This window comes from Oncorhynchus clarkii, chromosome 26, assembly GCF_045791955.1.
Source record: "Oncorhynchus clarkii lewisi isolate Uvic-CL-2024 chromosome 26, UVic_Ocla_1.0, whole genome shotgun sequence".
NCBI classification, from domain to species: domain Eukaryota; kingdom Metazoa; phylum Chordata; class Actinopteri; order Salmoniformes; family Salmonidae; genus Oncorhynchus; species Oncorhynchus clarkii.
In genome coordinates this window covers 42,409,538-42,424,729 of record NC_092172.1, presented here as the reverse complement: position 1 = coordinate 42,424,729, position 15,192 = coordinate 42,409,538, and the positions used below count along the sequence as shown (strand labels likewise).

General features: G+C 46.0%; 1 protein-coding gene across 1 annotated transcript in view; it reads left to right on the top strand.

Annotated features, from left to right (window-relative positions):
* LOC139384319 (sodium/potassium/calcium exchanger 1-like) overlaps positions 1–15,192 on the top strand; it is a 36,758-nt gene that overhangs the window by 7,303 nt on the left and 14,263 nt on the right. The window contains exons 4-5 of the mRNA XM_071129000.1: positions 7,682–7,789; positions 7,985–8,093. Coding sequence (XP_070985101.1) covers positions 7,682–7,789; positions 7,985–8,093 — 217 coding nt within the window. The remainder of the gene's footprint in view (positions 1–7,681; positions 7,790–7,984; positions 8,094–15,192) is intronic.

Below are 15,192 nucleotides of genomic sequence, written 5' to 3'. Positions count from 1 at the left end.
TTTTCTCTCAATCCTCAGGCAAAATGTGTAAAATAGCAGGAGATTATTTCTCTCTTTGCCCCAAGTTAGTGGTTTTCCCGGGGCTTTCTCAGAGCCCCGCAACACTGCAGTACACCACTACTCACAATACACCCTCCAACACACCAACACACACAACACACACCCTCCAACACACCCTCCAACACACCAACACACACCCTCCAACACACCCTCCAGCACACCAACACACACCCTCCAGCACACCAACATATACCCTCCAACACACCAACACACACCCTCCAACACACCTTCCAGCACACCAACACACACCCTCCAGCACACCAACACACACCCACCAACACACCAACACACACCCTCCAACACACACCCTCCAACACACACCCTCCAACACACCAACACACACCCTCCAACACACCAACACACACCCTCCAACACACACCCTCCAACACACCAACACACACTACTACAACACACACTACTACAACACACACACTACAACACACACTACAACACACACTACTACAACACACACTCAGGACAACACTCCTGCAATCAGGTGCTGATGAGTGTGGAAGCGTGGCACTAAATGAATGTCTTGGGTCAATTGGGGCATTTGACAGCCCTTCACATCTAGGCTGATGGATACCCGAATGGCTCCCTACTCTCTATAAGGTCCTGGTCTAAAGTAGTGCACTATGAATGGAATTGGGTGCCATTTGGGACCTAGAGATTCACCCCTGCTAGTCCTGGGTGTCTTAAGTCATTCTGTAAAGCATCTGGGTTGTCTTTTCGTTTTTTTTCAGCAGAGAAATGGTTGAATAAGATTTATATGCTCGTCATTTTTACAGGTTGCGTCCCAAATTGCAATAGGGTGTCAACTGGACAACAGAGGACGATATCGCCACTCCTGTTTGCCACATCTTCAATTTAAGCCTACTAGAATGTGTGTGCCCTCAGGGCTGGAGGGAAGCTAAAGTCATTCCCCTACCTAAGAATAGAAACACCTACTAATTCAAGGGTATTTCTTTACATTTGCTATTTTTTACATTGTAGAATAATAGTGAAGACATCAAAACTATGAAATAGCACATATGGAATCATGTAGTAACCAAAAAAAGTGTTAAACAAATCAAAATATATTTTATATTTGAGATTCTTCAAATAGCCACCCTTTGCCTTGATGACAGCTTTGAACACTCTTGGCATTCTCTCAACCAGCTTCATGAAATACATTTCAATTAACAGGTGTGCCTTCTTAAAACTTAATTTGTGGGATTTCTTTAGTTCTTAATGAGTTTGAACCAATCAGTTGTGTAGTGACAAGGTAGGGGTGGTATACAGAAGAAGCCCTATTTGGTAAAAGACCATGTTCATATTATGGCAAGAACAGCTCAAATAAGCAAAGAGAAATTACAGTCCATCATTACTTTAAGACATGAAGGTCAGTCAATACGGAACATTTCAAGAACTTTGAAAGTTTATTCAAGTGCAGTCGCAAAACCATCAAGCGCTATGATGAAACTGGCTCTCATGAGGACCACCACAGGACAGGAAGACCCAGATTTACCTCTGCTGCAGAGGATCAGTTCATTAGTTACCAGCCTCAAATTGCAGCCCAAATGAATGCTTCACAGAGTTCAAGTAACAGACACATCTCAACATCAACTGTTCAGAGGAGACCGTGTGAATCAGGCCTTCGAGGTCGAAGTGCTGCAAAGAAACCACTACTGAAGGACACCAATAAGAAGAAGTGACCTGCTTGGGCCAATAAACACGAGCAATGGACATTAGACCGGTGGAAATCTGTCCTTTGGACTGGAGTCCAAACTGGAGATTTTTGGTTCCAACCGCCGTGTCTTTGTGAGACGTGGTGTGGATGAACAGATGATCTCCGCATGTGTATTTCCCACCGTGAAGCATGGAGGAGGAGGTGTGATGGTGTGGCCGTGCTTTGCTGGTGATACTGGTGTCTCAGCCTCCAGTATTTATGCTGCAGTAGTTTATGTGTCGGGGGGCTAGGGTCAGTTTGTTATATCTGGAGTACTTCTCATGTCCTATTCGGTGTCCTGTGTGAATTTAAGTGTGCGTTCTCTAATTCTCTCTTTCTTTCTCTCGGAGGACCTGAGCCCTAGGACCATGCCCCAGGAATACCTGACATGATGACTCCTTGCTGTCCCCAGTCCACCTGACTGTGCTGCTGCTCCAGTTTCAACAGTTCTGCCTTATTATTATTCGACCATGCTGGTCATTTATGAACATTTGAACATCTTGACCATGTTCTGTTATAATCTCCACCCGGCACAGCCAGAAGAGGACTGGCCACCCCACATAGCCTGGTTCCTCTCTAGGTTTATTCCTAGGTTTTGGCCTTTCTAGGGAGTTTTTCCTAGCCACCGTGCTTCTACACCTGCATTGCTTGCTGTTTGGGGTTTTAGGCTGGGTTTCTGTACAGCACTTTGAGATATCAGCTGATGTACGAAGGGCTATATAAATAAATTTGATTTGATTTGATACTGTCTATGATTTATTTACAATTCAAGGCACACTAAACCAGCGTGTCTACCACAGCATTCTGCAGTGATACGCCATCCCATCTGGTTTGGGCTTAGTGGGACTATCATTTGTTTTTCAACAGGACAATGACCCAACACACCTCCAGGCTGTGTAAGGGCTATTTTACCGAAAAGGAGAGTGATGGAGTGCTGCATCAGATGACCTGGCCTCCACAATCCCCCGACCTCAACCAAATTGAGATGGTTTGGGATGAGTCGGACCACAGAGTGAAGGAAAAGCAGCCAACGAATGCTCAGCATATGTGGGAACATATTTCCAACTCTGTTGGAAAAGCATGCTAAGAGTGTGCAAAGCTGACATCAAGGCAAAGGGTGGCTACTTTGAAGAATCTAAACTCTAAAATATATTTTCATTTGTTTAACACTTTTTTGGTTACTACATGATTCCATATGTGTTTTTTCATAGTTTTGATGTCTTCACTATTATTCTACAATGTAGAAAATAGTTTAAAAAAATATATATATCTTTTTTTTTTTTATAACTTGAATAAGTAAGAGTTCTAAAACATTTGACCGGTAGTGTATGTTCTTCCTCACTTCATCTAACCAAGACCTCCGCCCAAATTCCTCACTCCTCCCCAACTCACGGCTGCCATGTTGACTTGTACCAGACTGTGTCTCTTCCTCCTCCCTTAGGATCCCTGATGACTAACACTAACATATCCTGACTTAATGTAAACGTTCTACATTCCCCTCTCTCCCTCAGTGACATGAATAAGGATATTTCATATTTTAAGTTTAGAAATCAGAACCTATCAACACATACGTCGTAATATTGTTGTATGATGGTGTTATACATTATGTATTGTAGATATGTAGTGATGTTATAATGTTATATGATGTACTGTTTTATCTTTAGTTTTATGTGTGATGTAAGTGCTTTAATGTGTTTGGACCCCAGGAAGAGTTGCTGCTTCCTTGGCAACAGCTAATGGGGATCCATAATAAACACCAGGAAGAGTAGCTGCTTCCTTGGCAACAGCTAATGGGGATCCATAACAAACCCCAGGAAGAGTAGCTGCTTCCTTGGCAACAGCTAATGGGGATCTATAATAAACCCCAGGAAGAGTAGCTGCTTCCTTGGCAACAGCTAATGGGGATCCATAATAAACCCCAGGAAGAGTATCTGCTTCCTTGGCAGCAACTAATGGGGATCCATAATAAACCCCAGGAAGAGTAGCTGCTTCCTTGGATCCAGCTAATGGGGATCCATAATAAACCCCAGGAAGAGTAGCTGCTTCCTTGGCAACAGCTAATGGGGATCCATAATAAACCCCAGGAAGAATAGCTGCTTCCTTGGCAACAGCTAATGGAGATCCATAATAAACCCCAGGAAGAGTAGCTGTTTCCTTGGCAACAGCTAATGGGGATCCATAATAAACCCCAGGAAGAGTAGCTGCTGCCTTGGCAGGAACTAATGGGGATCCATAATAAACCCCAGGAAGAGTAGCTGCTGCCTTTACAGGAACTAATGGGGATCCATAATAAGCCCCAGGAAGAGTAGCTGCTGCCTTGACAGGAACTAATGGGGATCCATAATAAACCCCAGGAATAGTAGCTGCTGCCTTGGCAGGAACTAATGGGGATCCATAATAAACCCCAGGAAGAGTAGCTGCTGCCTTGGCAGGAACTCATGGGGATCCATAATAAACCCCAGGAAGAGGAGCTGCTTCCTTGGCAACAGCTAATGGGGATCCATAATAAACTCCAGGAAGAGTAGCTGCTGCCTTGGCAGGAACTAATGGGGATCCATAATAAACCCCAGGAAGAGTAGCTGCTGCCTTGGCAGGAACTAATGGGGATCCATAATAAACCCCAGGAAGAGTAGCTGCTGCCTTGGCAGGAACTAATGGGGATCCATAATAAACCCCAGGAAGAGTAGCTGCTGCCTTGGCAACAGCTAATGGGGATCCATAATAAACCCCAGGAAGAGTAGCTGCTGCCTTGGCAACAGCTAATGGGGATCCCCATTAGTATGATGGTGAGTGTTGGTGTGGGATTGCTAAGAAAATGACATGCAAGTGAACGGTTTATACTGTTGTAGGCAACTCATAGAACCCCAGTAGGTATATTTGAACCTATCAGGACTAAGGCACTTGTAGTAGTGTATCCAGGGTGCCACCATCAGTTATTTTGAACCTATCAGGACTAAGGTACTTGTAGTAGTGTATCCAGGGTGCTACCATCAGTACTTTTGAACCTATCAACAAACAAGTACAGGTAACTGCCAAAATAATGGAAACACTTGATGAGGGATATCAAGTATATTGAAAGCAGGTGCTTCCACACAGGTGTGGTTCCTGAGTTAGTTAAGCAATTAACATCCCATCATGCTTAGGGTCATGTATAAAAATGCTGAGCAGACCATTATTTTGGCTACCATGGCTATGCCCCTATGGGATGACGATGCCCCCGTCCACAGGGCACGAGTGGTCACTGAATGCTTTGATGAGCATGAAAACGATGTAAACGATATGCCATGGTCATCTCAGTCACCAGATCTCAACCCAATTGAACACTTACAGGGCATTCTGATAGTATTCAGACCCATTGACTTTTTACACATTTTGTTACGTTACAGCCTTACTCTAAAATGGATTCTATTGTTTTTTTCCCCCTCATCAATCTACACACAATACCACATAATGACATCACAATACCACATAATGACATCACAATAGCACATAATGACATCACAATACCACATAATGACATCACAATACCCCATAATGACATCACAAGACCACATAATGACATAGCAAAAACTGTTTTTTAGAAATGTTAGTATTCAGACCCTTTACTCAGTACTTTGTTGAAGCACCTTTGGCAGCGATTACAGCCTCGAGTCTTCTTGGGTATGACGCTACAAGCTTGGTACACCTATATTTGGGGATTTTCTCCCATTCTTCTCTGCAGATCCTCTCAAGCTCTATCAGGTGGATGCACAGTTATTTTCAGGTCTCTCCAGAGATGTTCGATCGGGTTCAAGTCCAGGCTCTGGCTGGGCCACTCAATGACATTCAGAGACTTGTCCCGAAGCCACTCCTGCATTGTCTTATCTGTGTGCTTAGGGACGTTGTCCTGTTGGAAGGTGAACCTTCACCCCAGTCTGAGGTCCTGAGTGCTCTGGAGCAGGTTTTCATCAAGGATCTCTCTGTACTTTGCTCCGTTCATCTTTCCCTCGATCTTGACTAGTCTCCCAGTCCCTGCCGCTGAAAAACATCCCCACAGCATGATGCTGTCACCACCATGCTTCACTGTAGGGATGGTGCCAAGTTTCCTCCAGAAGTGACATTTGGCATTCAGGCCAAAGAGTTCAATCTTGGTTTCATCAGACCAGAGAATCTTGTTACTCATGATCTGAGTCCTTTAGGTGCCTTTTGGCAAACTCCAAGCGGGCTGTCATATGCCTTTTACTGAGGATTGGCTTCCGTCTGGCCACTCTAGCATAAAGGCCTGATTGGTGGAGTGCTGCAGAGATGGTTGTCCTTCTGGAAGGTTCTACCATCTCCACAGAGGAACACTGTAGCTCTATCAGAGTGACCATCGGGTTCTTGGTCACCTCCTTGACCAAGGCCCTTCTCACCCCGGTTGCTTAGTTTGGCCAGGAGGCCAGCTCTAGGAAGAGTCTTGGTGGTTCCAAACTTCTTCCATTTAAGAATGATGGAGGCCACTGTGTTCTTGGGGACCTTCAATGCTGCAGACATTTCTTGGTACCCTTCCCCAGATCTGTGCCTCGATACAATCCTGTCTCGGAGCTCTACGGACAATTCCTTCGACCTCATGGTTGGTTTTTGCTCTGACATGCACTGTCAACTGTGGGACCTTATATAGACAGGTGTGCGCCTTTCCAAAATCATGTCCAATCAATTGAATTGACCACAGGTGGACTCCAATCAAGTTGTAGAAACATCTCAAGGATGATCAATGGAAACAAGATGCACCTGAGCTCCATTTGAAGTCTCGTAGCAAAGGGTCTGAATAGTTACTGTTCTGGTATTTCTGTTTTTTATTTTTAATACATTTGACAATATTTCTAAAAACCTGTTTTTGCTTTTTCATTCTAGGGTGTTGTGTGTAGATTGAGGAAAATGTTTTATTTAATCCATTTTAGAATAAGGCTGTAATTTAACAAAATGTGGAAAAAGTCAAGGGATCTGAATACTTATTTTTATTTATTTAAGTAGGCAAGTCAGTTAAGAACAAATTCTTATTTACAATGACTGCCTACCCCGGCCAAACCCTCCCCTAACCCGGAATACACTGGGCCAATTGTGCTCCACCCTTTGGGACTCCCGATCTCGGCTGGTTGTGATTACAGCCCCGGATCGAACCCGGGTCTGTAGTGACGCCCCTAGCACTGCAGTGCCTTAGACCGATGCACCACTCGGGAATGCACTTTATGGGAGATTCTGGAGTGGGTCCTGAGACAGTGTTTTCCACCACCATCAACAAAACACCAATATGGAATTTTCTGGTGGAAGAATGATGTCACATCCCTCCAGTAGACTTCCAGACACTTGTAGAATCTATGCCATTGAAGCTGTTCTGGCTCAACGCCCTGTTAAAACACTTTATGTTGCTGTTCTCCCTTATTTTGGCAGTTACTTGTTCTCACTAATATCACTGTTGTTATATTTTTATTTTATTTAACTAGGCAAGTCAGTTAAGAACTAATTCTTATTTTCAATGACGGCCTAGGAACAGTGGGTTAACTGCCTTGTTCAGGGGCAGAACGACAGATTTGTACCTTGTCAGCTCGGGGGTTTGAACTTGCAACCTTCCGGTTACTAGTCCAACGTTCTAACCACTAGGCTAATCCTGTTTTTGGCAGATCCTGTCTTCAGTAGACACCCATTATGCATCCTCTACCCAGCTGGGCAAATGTTGGCATGGGATTTCATAAAGACATTATTTTCTGGTTGAAACAACATACTTTTTCTGGACTACAAAAAACAGACTTTCCTTTTTACAATCAGAATACAACCTGACCATGTAAAAGCCATTCAGTATATTTAGCCCACTGGAGTAGTTCTTTAAAAGTCTGCCTTTTCTCCTCTCTCTGGTTCTTATTGTGAACGTGTACTAAAGTATTCCTGTATTTACAGCAGAACAGTGGACATCCACCACCTGATCCACCCCAAAACAATGTTTCACCAGAACCCAAACCACAACCTCAAGACTCACCCCAGAAGAGAGACAGAGAAAAACTGAAGGTCTCAACACTCTTTGATTGTGATGTCATGATCAGGTTGTGTACTGATTGTAAAATAGTTGTTATTTTTTTAAACATTTTTTAGATGTAATTTAAGTGACCAGCAAAAAGAGGTCTTTACCTGAATGTAACCTGGCGTGATCTGCCGTGGCTTCAACCCTGTGTGTGTGTGTGTGGTGTGTTTGTTATGTCCCAGGTGAAGCCCACTCTCCAGAGAGGAGGCAGTAATGCGTCTCTCCACAACAGCACCAACAGAAACACCATCTTCCAGTTGATGATCCACACACTGGACCCACTGGGAGAAGGTACTGGACTTTATATCAGTCTTTATTATTACAGGGACCGCTATGGTCCTAATCTATGGTCCTAATCTATGGTCCTAATCTATGGTCCTAATCTATGGTCCTAATCTATGGTCCTTATCTATGGTCCTAATCTATGGTCCTTATCTATGGTCCTAATCTATGTTCCTAATCTATGGTCCTAATCTATGGTCCTAATCTATGGTGAGTGATGGCCGAACGGCATAGGCAAGATGCAGTAGATGGTGTAGAGTACAGTATATACATATGAGATGAGTAATGTAGGGTATGTAGACATTATTAAAGTGGCGTTATTTAAAGTGACTAGTGATACCTTTATTATGTCCATGTATTTAAGTGGCCAGAGATTTGAGTCTGTATGTTGGCAGCAGCCTCTCTATGTTAGTGATGGCTGTTTAACAGTCTGATGGCCTTGTCACTACTGCCACAGGGACCTTCTATAGTCACTACTGTCACAGGGACCTTCTATAGTCACTACTGCCACAGGGACCTTCTATAGTCACTACTGCCACAGGGACCTTCTATAGTCACTACTGCCACAGGGACCTTCTATAGTCACTACTGCCACAGGGACCTTCTATAGTCACTACTGCCACAGGGACCTTCTATATCCACTACTGCCACAGGGACCTTCTATATTCACTACTGCCACAGGGACCTTCTATATTCACTACGGTCACAGGGACCTTCTATAGTCATTACTGCCACATCATCAGACCGTTAGCTTCACAGCAGCATCAGACTGTTAGCTTCACCTTCAGCATCAGACTGTTAGCTTCACAGCAGCATCAGACTGTTAGCTTCACCTTCAGCATCAGACTGTTAGCTTCACAGCAGCATCAGACTGTTAGCTTCACCTTCAGCATCAGACTGTTAGCTTCACAGCAGCATCAGACTGTTATCTTCACCTTCAGCATCAGACTGTTAGCTTCACAGCAGCATCAGACTGTTAGCTTCACCTTCAGCATCAGACTGTTAGCTTCACCTTCAGCATCAGACTGTTAGCTTCACCTTCAGCATCAGACTGTTAGCTTCACCTTCAGCATCAGACTGTTAGCTTCACCTTCAGCATCAGACTGTTAGCTTCATCTTCAGCATCAGACTGTTAGCTTCACCTTCAGCATCAGACTGTTAGCTTCACAGCAGCATCAGACTGTTAGCTTCACCTTCAGCATCAGACTGTTAGCTTCACAGCAGCATCAGACTGTTATCTTCACCTTCAGCATCAGACTGTTAGCTTCACAGCAGCATCAGACTGTTAGCTTCACCTTCAGCATCAGACTGTTAGCTTCACCTTCAGCATCAGACTGTTAGCTTCACATTCAGCATCAGACTGTTAGCTTCACAGCAGCATCAGACTGTTAGCTTCACCTTCAGCATCAGACTGTTAGCTTCACAGCAGCATCAGACTGTTAGCTTCACCTTCAGCATCAGACTGTTAGCTTCACAGCAGCATCAGACTGTTAGCTTCACCTTCAGCATCAGACTGTTAGCTTCACAGCAGCATCAGACTGTTAGCTTCACAGCAGCATCAGATATTTAGCTTCACAGCAGCATCAGACTGTTAGCTTCACCTTCAGCATCAGACTGTTAGCTTCACCTTCAGCATCAGACTGTTAGCTTCACAGCAACATCAGACTGTTAGCTTCACCTTCAGCATCAGACTGTTAGCTTCACCTTCAGCATCAGACTGTTAGCTTCACCTTCAGCATCAGACTGTTAGCTGTTAGCTTCACCTTCAGCATCAGACTGTTAGCTTCACCTTCAGCATCAGACTGTTAGCTTCACCGTCAGCATCAGACTGTTAGCTTCCCAGCAGCATCAGACTGTTAGCTTCACAGCAACATCAGACTGTTAGCTCAATGACACACACAGTCCAGTACAACGAGAGACCTAGAGACAGTGCTATTGGGATAAAGAGATTGGTCGGCCAGAGGCTGGCTCTTATCCAGCTTTTATTAGCCTGTATTGAAAGCTGATTAAGGATGAGAGAGCTGGGAGGGAGGAGGCTGCATGGGGACAGGTCTGGCTGCCTGGTGGCCTGAGGACTCAGTGAAGGTCACTCCAGTAGAGGACAGAACAGTCACGTCCCTGTAATCCAGGAACACAGGTGGACTTGACCTCTGCTCTTCACTTCTCACACAACACAAGTCTCTAGTGTAAGGTAGCACCAAGGTGTTGAGAGGCTTTTGGATCAGGTCTCCCCCCCAGGACCAGGTTTGGAGAGCACTGCTCTAATGGCTACTCACACCACAGCTATGGGTCTCCCCCCAGGACCAGGTTTGGAGAGCGCTGCCCTAATGGCTACTCCACACCACAGCTCTGGGTCTCCCCCCAGGACCAGGTTTGGAGAGAGCTGTTCTAATGGCTACTCCACACCACAGCTCTGGGTCTCCCCCCCAGGACCAGGTTTGGAGAGCGCTGCTCTAATGGCTACTCCACACCACAGCTCTGGGTCTCCCCCCAGGACCAGGTTTGGAGAGAGCTGCTCTAATGGGCTACTCCACACCACAGCTCTGGGTCTCCCCCCCAGGACCAGGTTTGGAGAGAGCTGCTCTAATGGCTACTCCACACCACAGCTCTGGGTCTCCCCCCCAGGACCAGGTTTGGAGAGAGCTGCTCTAATGGCTACTCCACACCACAGCTCTGGGTGTCAGGGGACTTGGGGGACCTGGTAAATACAGAGGCTACCTGAATGTCTCTCCTACAGAGATCCTATTAAATGAGTTCTAATATGTAATTCTATGGTTTCTTCCATCGTCCCCTTATTCCAGAGACGGGCTTTAGCAGAGATATTAGAGGCCCTGGTCAGAGGAGAGTTAGACAAGGTAAGAGGGATGTCAACAATGTCACCTCCTCCTCATGTTGTCACCCAGTACTGTCACTTCATGCCAGCCCTGAGTATCTCTTCATCTTCTGTCTACCATCTATCACAACAACTTCCATTGTCCTATCGAGAGTTACTGAGTATCTCCTCATCTTCTGTCTACTATCTATCACAACAACTTCCATTGTCCTACCGAGAGTTACTGAGTATCTCTTCATCTTCTGTCTACTATCTATCACTCCAACTTCCATTGTCCTACCGAGAGTTACTGAGTATCTCTTCACCTTCTGTCTACTATCTATCACTCCAAAATAGACGTTTTCATCTGAACTGTATCTCACTCTTCCCTAGAAGAGGATACTAGTATTCATGTCTGCTCAGCTCATTTTCAGTCAATATTATGAAGGAAGTGGTTGTGTTTTGTTTGTGTGGTACAGTAACTTCGGTTGTGTCTATGACTCCCCTCATATTCCGTCATACATTACTCTACACGAGGCAACGTGTGGATATGTTGTGTCTATGACTCCCCTCATATTCCGTCATACATTACTCTACACGAGGCAGCGGGTGGATATGTTGTGTCTCCGTGGTAAACTGGTCATTTTACCAACGTATCTCTGCCAATTAGAAACAACAACCTTTAATGGGGAGGTCAGGACGGAGGTGTCGGTGCAGAGGAAAGGTAAGGCCAACGTTATCTGTACGTTTAGTGCTTGATTTGGTTAGCGTCTGTGAATGTTCTCGTTAACGTTCTGTATACACGTTGCGTTTGGTTTGATGTTGTCGTTCTGTGAATGTTCTCGTAACGTTCTGTATACACGTTGCGTTTGGGTTGATGTTTGTTCCTAACTGACTTAGCCTAGTTAAATAAAGGTAAAATTAAATGTAAAAATGTTGTCGTTATGTTTTGTATGTTCTCGTTACGTTGGTTATGGGTTCTCTTTGTCTTGGCGTTGTCTGTAAGGCTTTGTGTTAGAGCTGTACCGCTGTCTGCAGGCCACACAGCAGGGATGTGCGTCTAACTGTTACACATTAATGTTTTTCGTGCTACTTTACATGAAGTTACGTGTCTCACAACTATCCCTGTAGCATGTACAAGTACTTTTTTATCGTGTTTCCACTATTTCTCACCAACCTGTTGTTGATGAGAAACGGTCACAGACATTTTAAACAGCTCACAGTCAGCTGTGCGTGGTAATCCTCAATGTCTCATACTGCATTCAGGGATAGAGTTAACCCAGCAGCCAGCGGGAGGGTAGACGGCAGGACACACAGCAGGACACACAGCAGGACACACAGCAGGACACACAACAGGACACACAGCAGGACACACGGACACACTGCAGGCCTATAGGAGAGGTCCAGGCCTATAGGAGAGGTCCAGGCCTATAGGTGAGGTCCAGGCCTATAGGTGAGGTCCAGGCCTATAGGTGAGGTCGAGGCCTATAGGTGAGGTCGAGGCCTATAGGTGAGGTCGAGGCCTATAGGTGAGGTCAAGGCCTATAGGTGAGGTCGAGGCCTATAGGTGAGGTCCAGGCCTATAGGTGAGGTCCAGGCCTATAGGTGAGGTCCAGGCCTATATGAGAGGTCCAGGCCTATATGAGAGGTCCAGGCCTATAGGAGAGGTCCAGGCCTATAGGTGAGATCCAGGCCTATAGGTGAGATCCAGGCCTATAGGTGAGATCCAGGCCTATAGGTGAGGTCCAGGCCTATAGGTGAGATCCAGGCCTATAGGTGAGATCCAGGCCTATAGGTGAGGTCCCGGCCTATAGGTGAGGTCCAGGCCTATATGAGAGGTCCAGGCCTATAGGTGAGGTCCAGGCCTATATGAGAGGTCCAGGCCTATAGGAGAGGTCCAGGCCTATAGGTGAGATCCAGGCCTATAGGTGAGATCCAGGCCTATAGGTGAGATCCAGGCCTATAGGTGAGATCCAGGCCTATAGGTGAGGTCCAGGCCTATAGGTGAGATCCAGGCCTATAGGTGAGATCCAGGCCTATAGGTGAGATCCAGGCCTATAGGTGAGGTCCAGGCCTATTGGTGAGATCCAGGCCTATAGGTGAGATCCAGGCCTATAGGTGAGATCCAGGCCTATAGGTGAGGTCCAGGCCTATAGGTGAGGTCGAGGCCTATAGGAGAGGTCCAGGCCTATAGGTGAGATCCAGGCCTATAGGTGAGATCCAGGCCTATAGGTGAGATCCAGGCCTATAGGTGAGATCCAGGCCTATAGGTGAGATCCAGGCCTATAGGTGAGATCCAGACCTACAGGTGAGATCCAGACCTACAGGTGAGATCCAGGCCTACAGGTGAGATCCAGGCCTATAGGTGAGATCCAGGCCTATAGGTGAGATCCAGGCCTATAGGTGAGATCCAGACCTATAGGTGAGATCCAGACCTACAGGTGAGATCCAGGCCTATAGGTAAAGATCCAGATCTATAGTTGAAATCAAAAAAACTATTTATGTTGTGTGACAGTGTTGTAAGTCTCTATGGAAACAGACCTATAGGTGACATCCAGTAACAGAACAATGGCTGTCAGTCCTGCTCTTGGTTTCCTTCTTCACTGTACGGTGTGTGTTGGTGTGACTCCTAGTGTGGTGTATTGGTGTGACTCCTAGTGGGGTGTGTTGACGTGACTCCTAGTGGGGTGTGTTGTTGTGACTCCTAGTGTGGTCTGTTGGTGTGACTCCTAGTGGGGTGTGACTAATAGTGTGGTGTGTTGTTGTGACTCCTAGTGGGGTGTGTTGATGTGACTCCTAGTGGGGTGTGACTCCTAGTGGGGTGTGACTACTAGTGGGGTGTGTTGGTGTGACTCCTAGTGGGGTGTGTTGATGTGACTCCTAGTGGGGTGTGACTCCTAGTGGGGTGTGACTACTAGTGTGGTGTGTTGGTGTGACTCCTAGTGGGGTGTGACTACTAGTGGGGTGTGTTGGTGTGACTCCTAGTGGGGTGTGACTACTAGTGGGATGTGACTACTAGTGGGGTGTGACTACTAGTGGGGTGTGTTGGTGTGACTCCTAGTGGGGTGTGACTACTAGTGGGGTGTGTTGGTGTGACTCCTAGTGGGGTGTGTTGGTGTGACTCCTAGTGGGGTGTGTTGGTGTGACTCCTAGTGGGGTGTGTTGATGTGACTCCTAGTGGGGTGTGTTGTTGTGACTCCTAGTGGGGTGTGACTCCTAGTGGGGTGTGTTGGTGTGACTCCTAGTGGGGTGTGTTGATGTGACTCCTAGTGGGGTGTGTTGTTGTGACTCCTAAGTGGGGTGTGTTGATGTGACTCCTAGTGTGCTGTGTTGATGTGACTCCTAGTGGGGTGTGTTGATGTGACTCCTAGTGTGCTGTGTTGATGTGACTCCTAGTGGGGTGTGTTGATGTGACTCCTAGTGTGGTGTGTTGATGTGACTCAGTGTGGCGTGTTGATGTGACTCCTAGTTGGGTGTGTTGATGTGACTCCTAGTGTGCTGTGTTGGTGTGACACCTAGTGTGGTGTGTTGATGTAAATCCTAGTGGAAACTTAGAGTGTATAGCCCACATTGTCATCGGGGACTCTCCTCGGCAGCTCAGGGTCATTGTGACCGAATCTTGAGAAAAAGGTGTTTAGCTCCCCTGGTAGGATGGTGTTGGTGACCGCAATGTAGCTAGCTTCCTTTTTGTAATCTGTTATTGTTGGAGCCCCTGCCACATCTGTGTGTCGCCATCTTGATCAATCTGCGGCTGTCGTATTTGTACTGTTTCACCAAACTATTCCCCCCGGTCACCTGGCAGTTCTCTCTTTCAGTTTTCATAGAAGGCTGCTATCCATTCACTTTTTTTGAATCGAGAACGTTTTGAAGTACACTATCGGTAACATGTCATCTATGCATTTTCTGATTAATCCGGTGACTGAGTCGGCGTGTGTATTGACGTTATCTCCGGTGACTGAGTCGGCGTGTATATTGACGTTATCTCCGGTGACTGAGTCGACGTAATATATATTGATGTTATATCTGGTGACTGAGTCGGTGTGTATATTGATGTTATATCTGGTGACTGAGTCGGTGTGTATATTGATGTTATATCCGGTGACTGAGTCGGCGTAATATATATTAACGATATCTCTGGTGACTGAGTCGATGTGTAGATTAATGTTATATCCGGTGACTGAGTCGGTGTGTAGATTGATGTTATATCTGGTGACTGAGTCGATGTGTATATTGATGTTATCTCCGGTGACTGAGTCGGCGTCTATATTAACGATATCTCTGGTGACTGAGTCGGCG